The following is a 16,858-nucleotide window of genomic DNA, read 5'->3' as shown; positions in this document are numbered from 1 at the left end:
AATGTGAAAGATAATAGGATTTGAGGCAGGAGAAGGAAGAACAATCAAAGGATTTCCAATTTGCCTGAAATGTAAATTCTAAAAACAGGGAGAGATACCCTTGGGAAATAACAAAATGTCCTTAAAATATTTAAATTTTAGGAAAACGATCACAGCAAGTGTTCTATTTTCCAGCAGGATGGGAAAATGATGTACCTTTTGAGTTCAGTATGCTCACTAGTAATATTTACCCAGAGATTCTTTTATACTTTTAGGAAAATTTGGTTTCTAGAGTATATAATTCTGTACAATCATTTATTATATAATCTGATTTTCGATTTTATTTCTCAACAGCAATATAAAAATCCATCTGCAGAGACACTTTTTACAGCATCAATCAAATGAACTATTTCACCATACTATCCCAATAATTTTCACAATTCACAGCAAGAACCTCAGACTTCAGCATATGAGGTAAACAGATGTGTTTTCATTATAAAATGGCAAAAATGAATGGTTTACCATGCAATTAAATTTCAAAAGGTTGCCTTGTACAATTTAACATGAAATTCAAAGGAACATAAATGTGACTAGGACTAGATTACTTAACTTCAGTTTGAATATATATTAAATCCAGATAAGCATGAAAGGTAGATCACCATAACACTGGTTCTATTAATGATGAGTCGATATACAATGTGCATTCCAGTGGGACAAGAGAATATCTAGACCTTAATTTACTCTAACCCTGACTCTGCTGCTTGGCAGTAGCAAGTACAAAGTCTATCTTAACATATGCCTTGTGATAAAGTCAGACTAGCTATTCTTATTGAGGATGTGATAGAAATGTATATAAAATAAAAACTCTCAATTTCAAAAATTCATAGTTTATTATTTCTAGTAACATATTATATTGCATAAATACTCTATCTTGTTATATGTCTTTTTTTAAAAAGGTGATAACTTAAGAAATTGTTTTAGACAAGAAATAGAAAAATAAATACATTCATTACAGTATATGCATTTGTTATCAATTATAACCCTTCTTAGAAGGGAAAAAAAATAAATACTTATAAAGTATGTATCATTTCTAGTAATACCTTTTACTATATACATATGAAGAGACATATTCTCTCATAGTGTATAGCTTAGCAAGTAACTTTAAATATGCAGATATTGGAAAACTGCTGTGGATGGACCTGCTATCCTGCAGCTTAATCTTCCCTGCTTTACAAGTGATTTCAGCAGTGTAAAGTTGTTGTCTGCAATGAGACAACTTAAGGGTCTTCCAGATATCTTGTGACTGTTAACTCTTGTATTTCCCAATCAGCATAGTATTTGGCTATGTTGGCTGAGCACATCTGGAATTCATTTGGATATGGAAAGGTGTAATAAGAGATGTTCCATTTATAGTGGAATTTAATGTTTGCAAAAGGTCGTATGTAAGCATGTTACTGCTGACCACCATGGCAACTGTTACTATATGTGAAATGGCAGCTTGTCAGGATTATTCCTTCATGAAGAACCCTGCTTTCATATAAAAACGAGGCATATGTTCCAAAGGTCCGTTTGATTTTGGAACAAATGTGGTAAAGGAAAGGATAGAGAAGGGAGTTAAATTTTGAATAGTTCTTTCTTTCTTTCTTCCTAATTAATATGTGGCTTTGAACTGCAAGGTATTTCTTAAGAAGATTAAATACATTCTAATGTTTGGAACTTTAAGCATCTAGGACTATTTGTTTCGCTTCTCCATGAAAAATATAGTTGAAAACTCTATTTAAATAATGAGGGTTTTGTTACATGTGAGGTAGGCAAGACCTGACCAATAATTAAAGAACTGCCTTTTCTTCCCCACTTTGATCAGGAAAGGAATTTCATCAGTACCACAATACAATTTCCAGAAGTTTAAAAAAATGCAATTTCCGCTAGAATGCAAACATATTTTTTAAAAAATTGTTTTGGCCATGGCATATATTCTGTTTAATTTGTAAAAAAACTAAGATTAAGAGATGTGTGTTTCTGAGTTTGCTAGCAACTAAACTGGCATTTTTATCTATTGTTCATACTGACAGGATTCCTTCCCACTCCACCAGGATTTAACACCATCTAATAATATTTGCACTGTCCCAGCTCAGTGAATCTACTCTGAATTTCCACGTACAAATTATAGTTGCTACCTCTCACTTCAATTTCAGTGCTTTGGTCTGAATATACATACATACGTACATACTTATATATATATATATAGCTTTAGACTTCCAATATAGTTTAGCTGCAAAGTGTAACATTACATAAGTCTATTAAATGTTTTGGCTTTTTTGAAAGGTCACAGCTTTCATATGTCAAAATTGTACCATCAAAGGAAATGCACTTTAATAACCTCTTTTTGAAACCCTTCCCACATGTCTTGGAACATGGTGACCAGTTTCCTAGCTGCCATCGTGGGCATGGTGTGTCTGCACATGGTCGTATATCACTTGGCTTGAGTTCTTTTGCACAGTCCGAGGCAGGTCGCCCACTAAGGTCTCTGCATTGTACAGATCTCCTCTGCCAGCCAGTACCACATGATTTAGAACATTCTCCCCATTCTTCTATAATCCATTCAGATAAAACTGTCTCCTTGATTGCATTGAAAGATTCAGTCTTACTGAAAGGCTCCTCAGAACCCAACTGTGCTGATTTCTTCTTAAAATAGGTATATTTGATTTTAGATCGTAATGAATCGCCCACAGTAAGGACTTGTATGGTTAATGGTTCCTTCAGTGGATTGAAGCTCCGAATTCTTTCCAGAGAAGCAGATGAACCACTATATCTCAAAACATTTCCTTTATAAGTAATATCTTGCTCCATTGTTGTTAGTGTATAGTCACCATTGAGAATATAAGTACCGTCAGCCACTTTGATTGCAAGGAAGCTTCCATCTTGCCGTGTACCCCTGTGATTTCGTTGCTTCACTTCTATGTTTGTTGCCCCAGTAGGAATCACAGCAACATCGTGGTAACCAGGTCTACAGGGAAGAAGAAGAGCTACTGTTGAATACCAGCACCTCTTAATTATTAAAGACTCCTATCACGGGCAAGAACTTAGGTTGAATCTTAAAGTAATGTATCCTGAAAACTTTGTAATTAAAAGAATAAACTAACATAAAGCCTGTAGTTGATTCACAATATGAAACACTGTTTCCTATACTGATTTCATTAAACAATTCAAATGAAAAACATCTTTCATGGTAATGAGTAGCGTAACAACTCCTAAAGTTTGAAAACACACCTGACATTAGAAAACATTCCAGAAACTTTCTTGCAGGTAGATCCATTGCCTCCACAGATGCCACATTTATCAAACTTCTTACTGGATCCTATGACACGATCACATCCTGCTTTTATACATTGCCCTTGAACACAAATTGAAGTAGAATCTGGACTACATAAAGTTCCATCTACCACCTTTAAAGCAAGGAAGACTTGATTAGAAGTTATACAAAGTTTATCATTAAATTTTTAAAGTTCTGAACACAATCCAGTCAGTTAATCTCTTTTAAGTTTCATTTTAAAATCAAAGTGTCCTTGGGGTTTATATAGTATGTTAATGTGGTTTATGATATCGTGCCATTATGATTTCATTATGACTTGTGAATCACAATTTATAGTTTATCTATAAACTATACATAAACTGTTTTATACAGTTTAACTTGTATGAACCTGTTTATTCAATAAATTAAGAGAAAAAAATGCCATCATTTAGCTGAATGTATAAACAAAGACAAAAAGAAAACAACAGTAGTACATTTTGACAATCTAATACTACATTTTTTTCCTGCAATTATCTTGTTCTGGAAATAAAATCAAATGAGTCCGTAAGGAGAAGGGCGGGATAAAAATTCAAACAAATAAATAAATAAAAATAAAAATGGCAGAATAAGGTCTCCAGGAGACATCAAATAAAAAAAACCACTTCTGAAACATATGTTAGTTAAAACCCCAGCATGACAGATACATATTATCAATATATAAATTACAACTCCTAAAAAATTAATTATGGAAAAATATTTCTGAAATTGGAGTAGGAATAGATTGATTGCACAACTTGGGAAAACAATTCTGAAATAAAAATTCTGTATGAAGGGAGGAGGAAGAATTTTCAGTCCAAATTTAGAGTTCTCTATGTTGCTAAATAAGCATTGTGAGAACAAACAGCAAAATTCCTGTTTTGAACAACTATATGCAGGTAGATATGTATGCAAAGAGTTTAAAAGGTAATTAAAAACAATTAACAATTATCTTGCTACAGTCAACCTTTTCTAGACTGAGAAGAAATGGGAATTATGCTAGGTTGGGGAACACAACTCTCAGTAGGTGTTCCCTAATGACAGAAACAAGACCTTGATGTTTTAACTTTTCTGTCACCCATTATATATTGATTGATTTGGCCATCCAACTTGCAACAGCAACTCCTGATGGCTTAAAATTGTGTGGAAGCATAAAGAAAACAAAAGAAAAATATATAACTCTTGAACAAAATAAACAAAAACACCCCCCAGTAATTTGTTTGTATTAATTTCTTAAGTCTAGTAGTTACATTTTCCCCCAACTTAATTATGTTAATATTGCAAAGGCCCAGTTTGCATCTTGACAGCCATCAGCCATCCCATTTTAGATTTAGCATCTATAATGGACTGTCTCAACTACTTCAGAAGTGCTTCAAGCTTGAAACACTTGATCATGAAACAATGATTTGGAACTCGAAATAAGAGTATTTTAATACTAAAAACAAACTGAATTAGAAGCATTTTGCACCACCATCTCGGACATTATGAAACCAACTGATATTTTGTGTGAGGAAGGTATCATCTCTTTAGGTTTTTAAGCTTTGTTATTATACTTGTTTTGTTAATTATCTTAATAATGGAAACCAAATCAGAAGCCTTTGAGTGCTTTTTAGAAGTAAAATGTTTAGTAATTCTACCATACATTGCTAGAATACCAAGAGTGATCTCAGTTGATGGTAGCAAGTGGCCAACCTTGTCTGGATGTAAAGTGTTATTTTGCATATTACAGCAGTGGTTCTCAAGCTTTTTAATGCCGCGACCCCCAACCGGTCGTAAGTCGAGGACTAAACCGGTCGTAAGTCGAGGACTAAACTGGTCGTAAGTCGAGGACTACCCAACCGGTCATAAGCCGAGGACTTTCCCTGCCCGGGAGCGCTGCGCATGCGTGGTTCCGCCCCCTGCGCCGGCCAAGGCATAGCTGGCAAGCGGCAGAGACGGAGCAGGCCGACCACCAGTTGGCCCAGCTCAAGGGAGGTAAGGCACCCGCCGGAAAAGGGGAAAAAATGGCGGACAGCCTTGCTTGGCGACCCCCGTGAAATGGTCGATCGACCCCAAATGGGGTCGTGACCCATAGGTTGAGAACCGCTGTATTACAGAAAGTGTCATTCATCAACTCTACAAGCAGTCCAAGTTAACAAACACATATAAAGTGCTTGATGTATATGATATGCACTTGTACCCACCTTTGGTTGAAGAACAAAAAAATAGCCAGTTCCTTTGGCAAGGCAAACCAGCTTGCATCTGTCTTTGGGAGAGACTCCAGCAAACTTAGGTACCCATTCCACTGTAAGGCCAGTTCCAAAAGATTTGGAAATATCATTGTGAGCCTCACACTGTTCCTCCCTGAAAGTTTTGCCTGTAAATTGAGAAGACACTGATCAGACTTAGGACACTCATATTTAATTTTATAATTGCATTTATAAAATAACTGTAAAACTTACTATTCTCTGGACAATCTTCAGTGTTACAGGATCTGTACTGCACACGCTTGCCTTCACAATACTTTCCTCCATTCTTTGGAACTGGGCTATCACATTCTCGCACAGAATATTGTATTCCTCCACCACATGTTCTTGAACACTCACCCCATGGTTCCCATGAGCCCCAGCGTCCATGAACAGGGATCTACAATTCGAAACGCAGAAACAAATGTGCATCTTAAAACAACTTGAAAAAGCATTCGTTTTAGGAGTAATAAGAGGGTGGCATAAAATTTAGAAACAGTTGAGGTTATTATCCTATTATTTATGTAACGTGTATTATGACTTTAGGCCTGCAAGGTAAAGCAACACCCTTTCATGCTATTTAAAACTAGTAAAGAGTAATAAATCCTATGCACTTTTACTCATATCTAACACTTACTGGATCTAATGACATTTCTTCTCATACTCATATACTGGGTATTTCTAATAAACCTGCGGTACAAAATGTTTTCTCATTTGTAGATCATTCCAGGGTTGATCCCCAAAACAAATACAGTAATTGTTTATTATAACTTATTTGCTATTTTTATTAATTATTGCGAATTACTGAACAGTAAGAATTTTAAACCCGGTTTTGATAACATTTATATGCAGCACTAATCAAACGATACTTCATATTTTTATTCACTCTATAAAACTCTTCCCTATCATATTTTTGTCTTTAAATATTTAAATAAAAAAATTAAGCCTGAGAATATTTTTCATCTTACTCAACTACAAAGAAACAACCACTTACATCATATAGCTTCTTGTCTGTTTTATTAAGACACTTGCCGTTCATGCACCATTTTCCCTCTCCACAACTGGTACCATCTGCCCAAGGAAAGTGTTTGGTCTGGCACATAAGCACTCCACCAGAAGTACCAGTACACCACAAAGTTGTACATATGCTAGCTGCATCAGGACAATGTTTGGATTCCTCCCCAAATGTAAATTGGCACTGTCTATTAGCATCATACATTGTGCCAGGAAGATCAGAAGGGAAAAGCAATGGCTTGTGAGGTTTGTCCAGCAGACATTCTCCTGAAAATAATAAAGAAAAACTATATGGTGACTTTTGACTGTTTTTCCTTTAAATATTGCAGTATCATTCTTTGAAGAATGATAGAAATTAGAATATATCTATTCAAATGTCTGACCCATGAATTCACAAGAGAAATTTTAATGTGTTTACTTTTCCGGCTTAAATTTAAAGAATGTTTACAAAAATAAGATTATTTGAGGTAAGATTGGTAGGCCCCATAATTCAGCACTGCATATTAATCATTCATTCATTCATTCATTCATTCATTCATCAAATTTATATAACTATCCATCTCACCCAAAGAAACTCTGATCAGTGCATAACAATCGCTTAAAAATGAGAATATAAAAATAGCAAATACAAATATAAAAGCCCATAACAATAAATATCCAAATATCCTGAAAACAAACCGGCAACCAATGCAACTTGTGGAGCAGAAGTCTAATATTCATTGTCCTAGGAGTTCATATAACTGACTGTGTCATTACATTCTATACTGGTTACTCTTCAAGGGCAGCTCTATGTATTACAGTAGTCAAAGATGGAGTGTCTAGGGCAAGAGTGACTGTAAACAGGGTCTGCTGATCTAGGAGCAGGCACAACTGGTGATCAAGATAAACCTGTTCAAAGACCCTCCTAACCATGATTGCCACCTGCTCCCTGAAGAGGAGTAATGAATGCAGAAAGGCCTCCATATTGTGCACTGGGTTTGCCTGAGGCAGTGTAACCTCATCCAGCACCTAAGATGGCATAGTTCTCAAATCAGTAGGCCCCCAAAACCAAAGCCATTTGGTTGTGTCAGGGTTCAGATGAAGCCTGCTTTTCTCCTCAGCCTTGAGCATGGGATAAAATATTCATGGCATTGCTAAATTTGCCAGGGGTAGGAATATACAACTAGATATACCTCACCCTGTGGCAATGTATAAGCTCACCCAATGGTGATGTAGATGCCTCATATAGATGTAAAAAAGGAAGGGAGAAGGCAATGAAACTTATGGCATCCATATAGTAGCAGCTGAGAGCAGGACATCTCCTTAATCATCATCAAATGGAAACAACCATGAAGGAAAGAGGTGATTCAGCATAATAACATGCTACCCATCTCCAGCCATCTGAGCCAATCCAGAACGATACCATGGTTGATGGTATTGAAAGCTGCCAAGAGGTCAAGTAGGACAAGGATGGATGCATTATCTCCATCTCACCCATGCCAGAAGTCATGCATAAGTACGTCCAATGCCATTTCGGTCCCACACTTGGCTCTGAAGCCTAATCAGAAAGGAGCCGGTTAATTCACTTCCCCAATGCTCTCTGAAGCTGTTCCACAACCACCTTCTCCGGAAAGGGGAGGTGAGATACTGGACGAAAATTTGTCCAGTATAGTGGGTCCAGTGGCAGCTGGAAGCCTCTCCTCCTTTCATTATTATTAAAAGTGTCTCTTCAGAGTTAAAGAAATGGGTATTCCCAACTGATATTCTATCACATTGGACACTTTTGTGCTTTGCCATTTTAGAAATGCTAGAAACAATTATTGGAATTGGTAGCCTACTAGTGTTTACAAGGAAGATTTTGATAGTTCATTACAAAATATTAAATGGTTACTTATGTTTGAACAAAGCAGGTGCTAAGCTTTATCATCTAGACCAGGGGTAGTCAAGTCAACCTTGGCTCTTTTATGACTCGTGGACTTCAACTCCCAGAATTCCTGAGCCAGCTTAGCTGGCTCAGGAATTCTGGGAGTTGAAGTCCACGAGTCATAAAAGAGCCAAGGTTGACTACCCCTGATCTAGACAGCTTATCCATTCATTATGGTATCTGAGAGAGATTTGGAAAAGACTGAAGAGCCATTTGTCCAGGATCCAATAAGGTCTCCTGCCTAGGCAAGAGGTTGGACTAGAAGACTTCCAAGGTCCCTTCCAGCCCTATGATTCTAAGTCGGAGTCATCCAATATTTAGTGATCTAGCCATTTATATGATAATGTTATAGTATATTAGTCTTTCCTATGAAGCCATGATTCTCTTTCTCCGGACTAAAAGACATTTCTTGGGACAGGAGCATATGACATCCTCTTCGTGTGGCTGGGATGTAATGTTATTCTGACTGATTTGGAAATACCTAAAATATTTGAAAGCAACTAATTCTAATATTAAAATTCAGCATCTTGAATGGAGTTCAGTTAGAAATGTAAGCAATATGTTTAAAACTTACCATGACCATTATCCAAAAAGGTAGTTATCATGTATGCACTGCACGGAGACCAAGGATGGCTTCGATCCAAGTTGGAAAGCATAGATGCCATCATGTGAGAATCCCTATTTATACCATTAATACCGGTACACTGCTTTGCATCATCGTGTGGCATATTAAACACATGGCCTTTAAAAAGAAGAGGAAAAAAACCCAATGAACACATCATACATTAAAACTTGCACTATGGTGAGAACTTACTAGTTGGACTTATCATTGCTAGGCGATACCACCATTAGCTAATATTTTATTCTGAACTCTATTCAAGGCATTGATTGTCATCTATTTATATGCTTCAGGCCTTGGTATCTTTGATTCCTTCCATGTCAGATAGATTACGCTTATCTAAAACGAGTAAGCAAGGAATGCCTGCTGAAGTCCCTTACTCCTCATGCAGAATTAATAATGGCAGAGAGAACAAAAGTAGTTCTTATTTTTGGATGGTCCCTTTCCATGGAATAGTTGGTCCGTAAGTGGCCCTTACTTTCATGGAGTTTGGGAAGCTTGTCAAGTGTGGCTTTTCAGGAGGGCTGTAAGACTAATTCTGGTTTGAGTGTGATGTGACAATATGAATTTTGTCCTACTATTGATTGTTATATTATGTAATTACATTGTAAACTAGTAAGTAATTTATTGCATTATCATCCATTTTTTTAATTCTGTTGGTTGGAGTCTGATGGATCAGAGTAGTACAGGTAGTCCTCGACTTACGATCACAACTGAGCCCAAAATTTCTGTTGCTAAATATTTGTTAAGTGAATATTGCTCCATTTTATGACCTTTCTTGTCATAGTTATTAAGTGAATCACTGCAGTTGTTAAGTTAGTAACATGGATGTTAAGTGAATCTGGCTTCCCCATTAACTTTGCTTGTCAGATGGTCACAAAAGGTGATCACATGATCCCAGGACACTGCAGCCATCATAAATATGAGTCAGTTGTCAAGCATCTGAATTTTGATCACATGACCATGGACGGAGAGGCTGCATTAGTCGTAAGTGTGAAAAATGGTCATAGCTCACTTTTTCAGTGATGTTGTAAATTTGAATGGTCACTAAATGAACTGTTGTAAATCGAGGACTACCTGTATCGAAATCTTATAGATGCACTTTAATGATATTATATTGTATGTTTAATTTTATTTTAAGCATTGAGCATTTATGCTGGCATGCAAGAACTGGTATCAAAAAATAAAGCCAACGTTCACCTCCTCTTTCCTATTTCCTTAGCTTCTTATGACTATAACTTTGTTGTTTGTATCTCATGATTTATGTTGATTGCCTTTATTTAGTATCCATTATGATTTATGTTGTTTGCTTATTTAGTATTTTATGACTATCACTGAGTTTGTCTCTTATGATTTATGATGACTGTATTTCATGATTATGATCATGATTTATCACTTGTTGCTTGTATATACACTGAGAGCTTATGAGACAAATTTCGTGTGTGTCCAATCACACTTGGCCAACAAAGTATTCTTTTTTATTCTATTCTGTTCTGTTCTACTCTACTCTTTCCTATGATAAAGATTTTTCATTTTTTTTCCTGAAGTCAAATTGGGTTTATAAATCCTATACACAGGCTTCAACTTAACACAGAAGATTTGTGTGGGTGTATTTTAAAAGTCTCAGCCACTTTTTCCCCCTCTGAACTCTACTTTTTATCTATGAAAAATATTGTAAAAATATTACAATATTCAGTAGTCATTTTCACATATATTGAGAAACTTTAGCTCATAGTTTTGTCCCAATGTTGGTAAAACCTAGACTTCTGATTGTTTATACTATCATTGAAATATACCTGAATGATAATGCATTAAAAAAAAAAAACTCCCACACTCTGGGACAGTGTTTCTCAACTTAATTTTTTTAAAAAAAGATATATGAACTTCAACTCCCAGAATTCCCCAGCCAGCTCTGGGAGTTGAAACCCACACATCTTAAAGTTGCTGAGGTTAAGAATCACTGTCTAGGTTACGGTCCTTTTGCCTGGATCTAGATTTCATACTTTTGCATTTTTATTATACAACAACTGAAGCCAAAACCTCTGTCTGACGTGGCAGAGCTTAGGCACCATGGTGAGAACTAGACCACAGTAACTGCAAGAAACAACTGATTTAAAGCCTTAACTACAGACCAATATGATAATGCATGTTTTTAAAACAAATAAGCTTGCCACAAATTTCCCCTGAATTTCAATTACCTAATTCATGAGTGGTTGTAAAAGCAGCTTGCAAGCCATCATCTTCTATGACAGAACAACTGCGGTTTGGATCACAAGCAGTTCCCACATCAGCCATCCCAAGAGTGTCACATGTTTTGGCACCACAGAGATCCTATAAAAAGAAAATATGTACTTTCATTATTAATTGGGTCAAGAGCTTTAAGTCTGACAGAATGATATTATTTTGGCAATATGCTTTTTCATCATGGAAAGAGCATAACAGTCTTTCAAAATTAAAAATGTCATTCAGTGTGGAAGATGTATCAGGAACGGCACAACAGATGATAATGATTGCTAACATCATTACAAACATGCTACAACAGATATTTAATCAGTGATGTACAATTTCTATGACTTAGTTAAGTAAACTATTTGATTAACTCACATTTTAAATGATAACAATAGTCTCTATTCAGTTTTTACAGTTATTTGTCAAGGGAGAGACTTGAAACATCTTCTGAATGCTCAAGAGAAACTGGATGTTCATAGTCATGTAAAAACAAAGTTTCCTAATCAAACACTCAATAAATATTTTTGTTCATTTTTCCATGCAGAAAACTATTAAAGGTGTAACAAATTAAATTTATGGCACCAGCTCATTCCAAGAAACCACATTTTTGACATACTCTTTGAAATACTTGAAATATTTCAAAATAAAAAATGTAAAAGTAAAAAAAGTATTTTTGAATGTGCTGATTGAAGAAAGTTCAGATTACATTAAGTGGAACCTATAAATATCCAGTCTTTCCCGTATTTCTCCTTACCTGTCTGGTAAAAAGAATTGCAGTATCATAGTGTTCTGCGTGCCTGTCACTGGGAGGATTATGTTGTTTCTGCCAGTTACAAAAATTCCTTAAAGTGAGAGCAGCATTTGAAGATACATCAGGCCCCTTCTCCTCGTCATAGATGACTATTATTTTCACCACCACCAAATTAATAGGGTTCCGGATACTAGGATGCTTGTACATTCTACTAGCCACAGACAGGAGTGTGAGAAGGTAATGCTTCAGTCCACTGCCATGGAACTCTGCCATAGATTGGTCAGCTACAAGCAAGGTTTCCACATAGCGGGGGCTCGACACAAATCTTTTCTTCCTTATAGGTCCGTTTCCTATATTTCAAAAAAAGTAAAATGTAAGAAATATATATTACTAATATTTCCCAACATATTTATACAAATCATAATCAACTACTGCCAAGATAGAATGGGAATCCCAAAGATCTAAACAGCACATTCTTTATTTCAAATAAAACTTTAAAAATCTAAAGAATGTTAATGAATGTTAACCCTATTACAAAGGGTTAAATCTTCTGCCCATTAAGAAATATTTCTATTGAGGATTTTCACAATGAATCATTGCTGCTGTCAATAAATTTTCACAGCCATCCTCCTCAAAGACTAAAATTACTGAAATGAAAGGCTTTGCCTGGATCTCATCCAAATCTTCCCAAGGGCATGGAAAGGGAAGTACTCCCACTCTCTTTCTTTGGTTTCCAGTTCCTGTTTAGTAATCAAATAGAAAGGAGTTTCAACTTTCTGCAACTAAAAGTACGTCAGTTATGTAGGTGTCCCATTGTCTGGGTCTGGCAAGTTTATGCTGGGTCTGAAGTTGGATGGGAGCTCTTCATTGGGAACTAAAAAAAAAAATTATCCTGGAAGAATTGGAGTGGTAAACCACTAGTATTTGGCTGCTGAGGTAATTACACAAATGTGTTCATGAATTTATCAAGAATGCAGCTCAACTTGAAAAAGATTTCATTGTTTAAAAAGGAATTACTTGAAAGATATGCTTTCCCTTAATAAAGCCATGTTTGTTATTATATACAGATACTATATATTAATATCTTATGTTTGTGGGATTTTACATGGGAAGCCAAATCCAATAACAAACAGTTGATTTCAAGAGGATCTGAGAGTGGACTATCCTTGAATCAGCACCAAACAGCATCTCAAAACAGCACAATCTGGATGAGGTTCAGCATAAAGTTCTTCAGAATGGTCTGTTCCCAGATTGGTAAATATTGCACATCCTTAATTGCAAGTATTCTGCAAGCTGGTATCCTCCAAATATTTATTACAATTCCAAGGCAGAAGGGCCAATGGCTATCAATTCTGGAAGTTGGAATCCAATATATACAGAAGGCATCAGATTAGAGAAAGTTTAGTATAGTTTTATGAGAATACAACCAAAAGCTTTAAAGTCCTCTTTGAACAGAATTACCTGAACACATCTGTTTTCTTGCCAAAAATATAAGAGTACTTTGCCATTGCCTTCTAGGATTATTTTTTTTTAACTTCTGGGTCTGGCCTATATACGTATATACTAACTAGGTCCAAACTTCCTTAGTTTTTTTAGACTAGCTCTAGTGAATATTCTGCAATAGCTGGGTAGATCTAAAACATGGGTCTTCAAACTTGGCCCTTTTATGACTTGTGGACTTCAACTCCCAGAAATCCTCAGCCAGTATGCCTAGCTGAGGATTTCTGGGAGTTGAAGTCCACAAGTCATAAAAAGGGCCAAGTTTGAAGACCCCTGATCTAAAACAAAACGTTGTGGAAATTACAATGTAAAATACTAGAGAAAGTAACCCCCTTAGGGTATTCAACTAGATTCTAGGTACTGATTCTCACCAATGGAACTGAAAGCAATTAGAGAGAACAGAATAACTCCAGATTTCCCAAGTAAGATACAAGCCTAAATTTTAGTGAAACACACCATAAAACTGATCAAAAATTGCATATTTAATATATTTCATTGATTTTTACTTACAATCCTAAAGAAGCTTGCTTGACAATGTAAGTGCCAAACAATTCCACAGAATGTACTCCAAAATGAACATACCGGTATGTGCTGATTCAGTGTAAGATTAAGGCATTAACTTAAAGGGGAGGGGGAATCCATTGCATTAAGAATGTGTGTACTTTTTATCAATTTTTTTTCAGAAAGTGAGTAGAGCATTGTAAACCTAGACATGCAAACCACGTTTTAACAGAATTGCTACTTAACTCTTTGTCTGACAATGTTATAGCAACAGTAGAATTTGATGTATTCTTTCTTTGCTGCATTTAACTCGATGGAATTCTAAACAAACATTACATTATGTTCAGCCAGAAAATATATCCCTTTGATTGCAGGGGTATTTCTCATGTTACCATTAAACAGCTATATGCTACAGTATTCACACTATCAGAGTTTGATTTGACAAACTAAACCATAAACCAGCTAACCCTATTTCAGTTAGGGTAATGAAATGTCTGCAAGAAAACAAGCAAGCTCAGAGAGCACCAAGGACCCCTCATTTCAGTTTACCACGAATCCACAGACCATATGAAACATACATACACTGCACCCTTTGAATCCAGATAACTAGATGAATTTAGTAACATGGGATGCAACTTCAAGCACAGATTTTCCATGTAAGGCATTCTCGTTTCGTGACTGCATTTTCCTTATTGCATTAAGTATTATAAACTCATTTATTAGGTGGAACTCACAAAACACAGACTCAGAAGGACCACTTTGGAGTAGGTATGCACAAGCTGTCATCAACTAACCAGCAACGTGTGAAACGTTTGATACAAAATGTCTTTCACTAATCGTCCCGAGACTCCTCTATTTTAAAATATCCTCCTGCGTTTACAGAGAAACGTTAATCCCACGTATTTAACCGGATTTGCTCCCATTCATAAGACCTTACTTTACCTTGGGACTATTGGGAAATTCTGCCCATTACAAACAAAATATTTGACTGCCCTCCAAATAGCCGAACTCGAGAAATCACTAATTTAACGTAGATACCCCGAATCAATAGCACCTCCCTACTCCCACTTTCCAACGTGAAAAGCCACGACGTTCAGCTCAATCTAGTGCTTTTTTTTTTTTTAACGCCTCCATTTATGACCTCAGCTTTTAGAGTGACCAATGGCAGCACGTCGAAACGTGGGTTTTGGACCATTCCGAACGCCTTGAAAAGTCTGCGCCTGGGGCGCATGCGCGGCCCGCAGCATCGTCACTGCCGTCCCCGAAGCTAAGCTCCTTGCTCGGACCGGGGCGATGAAGAGAGGTGCGGTGCAGGGAAAGTAATACCTGCGCGGGTCGCGTAGTCCGCCTGCTGCTTTTCCTTTCGGGGCCGCCGCCCTGTAGAGGCCGAAGTTTCGTCGGAGTCAGGCACCGCGCACTTAGTGCCGCTGCCACGGGGGAGGCGGCTCTGCCGAGAACGGCTCAGGAGGTGGAGCTGAGGCTGCTCCCCTCCTGGACCCTGGGAGACGTTGGCCGGCTGAATGAGATACTCTGAGCCGCGCAGGTAGAAGGCGCCGCGGATTCCCCCGCAGAGGCTGAGCGCTGCGGCCGAGGCCGGATCCCCGTTGACTGTGCCGGAATAGAAGCAGCTGGCTAAGTTCGCGCCGAGCGCTTGGTGGGCCTCCTCTTCCTCGCTCCGGCCTCGGGGGCGGCTGCCGACATACTGGAGTGTCAGAGCCGGAGCTAAAAAGCTGCCGTCGGGCTTCAGCTCCAAACTGAAGCGCTCGCCAAAGGCGTCCAGGTGGTAGAGCTGGTCGTCGGCCGCCAGCTGCCGCCCGACGGAATCCACTTTCACGGGCACCACCAGCTCCTCCTCTGGTGGCGAAGGAGGGCCGCCTCGAGCCCCCAGCGAGAGCAACAGCGTGCTCAGCGCCAGGCATGCCTTAGCTCCCTTCATGCTGCCCCGCAGCGCGCGAGAGGCGAGAAAGGCAAATGAGTAACAGCTAACGCCGAGGAGATGAGTTGCAAAATGGCACGCAAACGGCGCCTTAGCACTACCGGGCAGAATGTCTATTCGAACCGTTTAGAGCCGAGCTAATTGACTGCGCTGCTTTGTAACGGCCTAGGGCCAGGCGAGCAAGAGCGCCGCAGGGCTCCTTCCGCGCCCTGAAGTCCCTGGCAAAGTCCCGGAGGGAGAAACTAGAGAGAAGCGAGCCTCGGCTCTTCGCCTCGAGTATGGGAACGAAGGCAGGGCGCGCTTGCACTTATATGGCGTGAGCTCCCCCTTTTGCCCCCGCTGTTGTGGAGGCGGGGACCTAGTCGAGGCTTGAGCTCATCTGTGCGTAAAGTCAGCGCGGCAACGGTGCCCCTGCCCGCCTCTCCTTTGAGCGATCAGCCCTACACTACCCGAAGAGGGAGAACGTATAAGTTGAGGTGGGGTGTGTGTGTAAATAAATACTCGGCTTTACCCGTTCACCCTACTACCCGGCCTGGCAGTCCTTTGCTCCCCCTCGGCACAGCTCGCGCTCCTCTGCAACTCAAGTTTTCCGCGTAGGAGCTGCTGCGGTTGTTTCTTATTCCAGGAGGGGGAGATTTCCTTGAATCCCGTCCACCCAAGTTCGGTGCCAGATCCTCCTTTCCTTCCACCAGCCTGTTTGTTCCAAGCCCTTTTTGAGAGCGCCAAGGTTTTTAGGACAGCAGAGCACGAATGAAAAGGGTACGAGATATTTTACACGTTTGGTTGGACGTTGTGCGTTTCTGGAAAGATTTCTAAAACTTAAGGCAATGGTAGCACAATTGCTCAATATACATCAGTGATAGAACAGGTGAA

General features: G+C 38.4%; 1 protein-coding gene across 1 annotated transcript; it reads right to left on the bottom strand.

Annotated features, from left to right (window-relative positions):
• Positions 1–203: 203 nt before the first annotated feature.
• ADAMTS1 (ADAM metallopeptidase with thrombospondin type 1 motif 1) lies at positions 204–16,143 on the bottom strand. Its single transcript, XM_015815137.1, has 9 exons — positions 15,376–16,143; positions 12,052–12,398; positions 11,267–11,399; positions 9,024–9,191; positions 6,527–6,813; positions 5,749–5,932; positions 5,491–5,663; positions 3,250–3,425; positions 204–2,986 (listed from the first exon to the last, which is right to left on the bottom strand). The coding sequence occupies exons 1-9, from the start codon at positions 15,983–15,985 to the stop codon at positions 2,248–2,250; spliced, it is 2,817 nt and encodes a 938-aa protein (XP_015670623.1). The 5' UTR covers positions 15,986–16,143; the 3' UTR covers positions 204–2,247.
• Between the last annotated feature and the right edge of the window lie 715 nt (positions 16,144–16,858).

The sequence above is a fragment of the Protobothrops mucrosquamatus genome, unplaced genomic scaffold, assembly GCF_001527695.2.
Source record: "Protobothrops mucrosquamatus isolate PMUCROS unplaced genomic scaffold, P.Mucros_1.0 scaffold317, whole genome shotgun sequence".
NCBI classification, from domain to species: Eukaryota; Metazoa; Chordata; class Lepidosauria; order Squamata; family Viperidae; genus Protobothrops; species Protobothrops mucrosquamatus.
The sequence above is the reverse complement of the archived record's forward strand: the minus strand, read 5'-3'. Positions and strand labels throughout refer to the sequence as shown.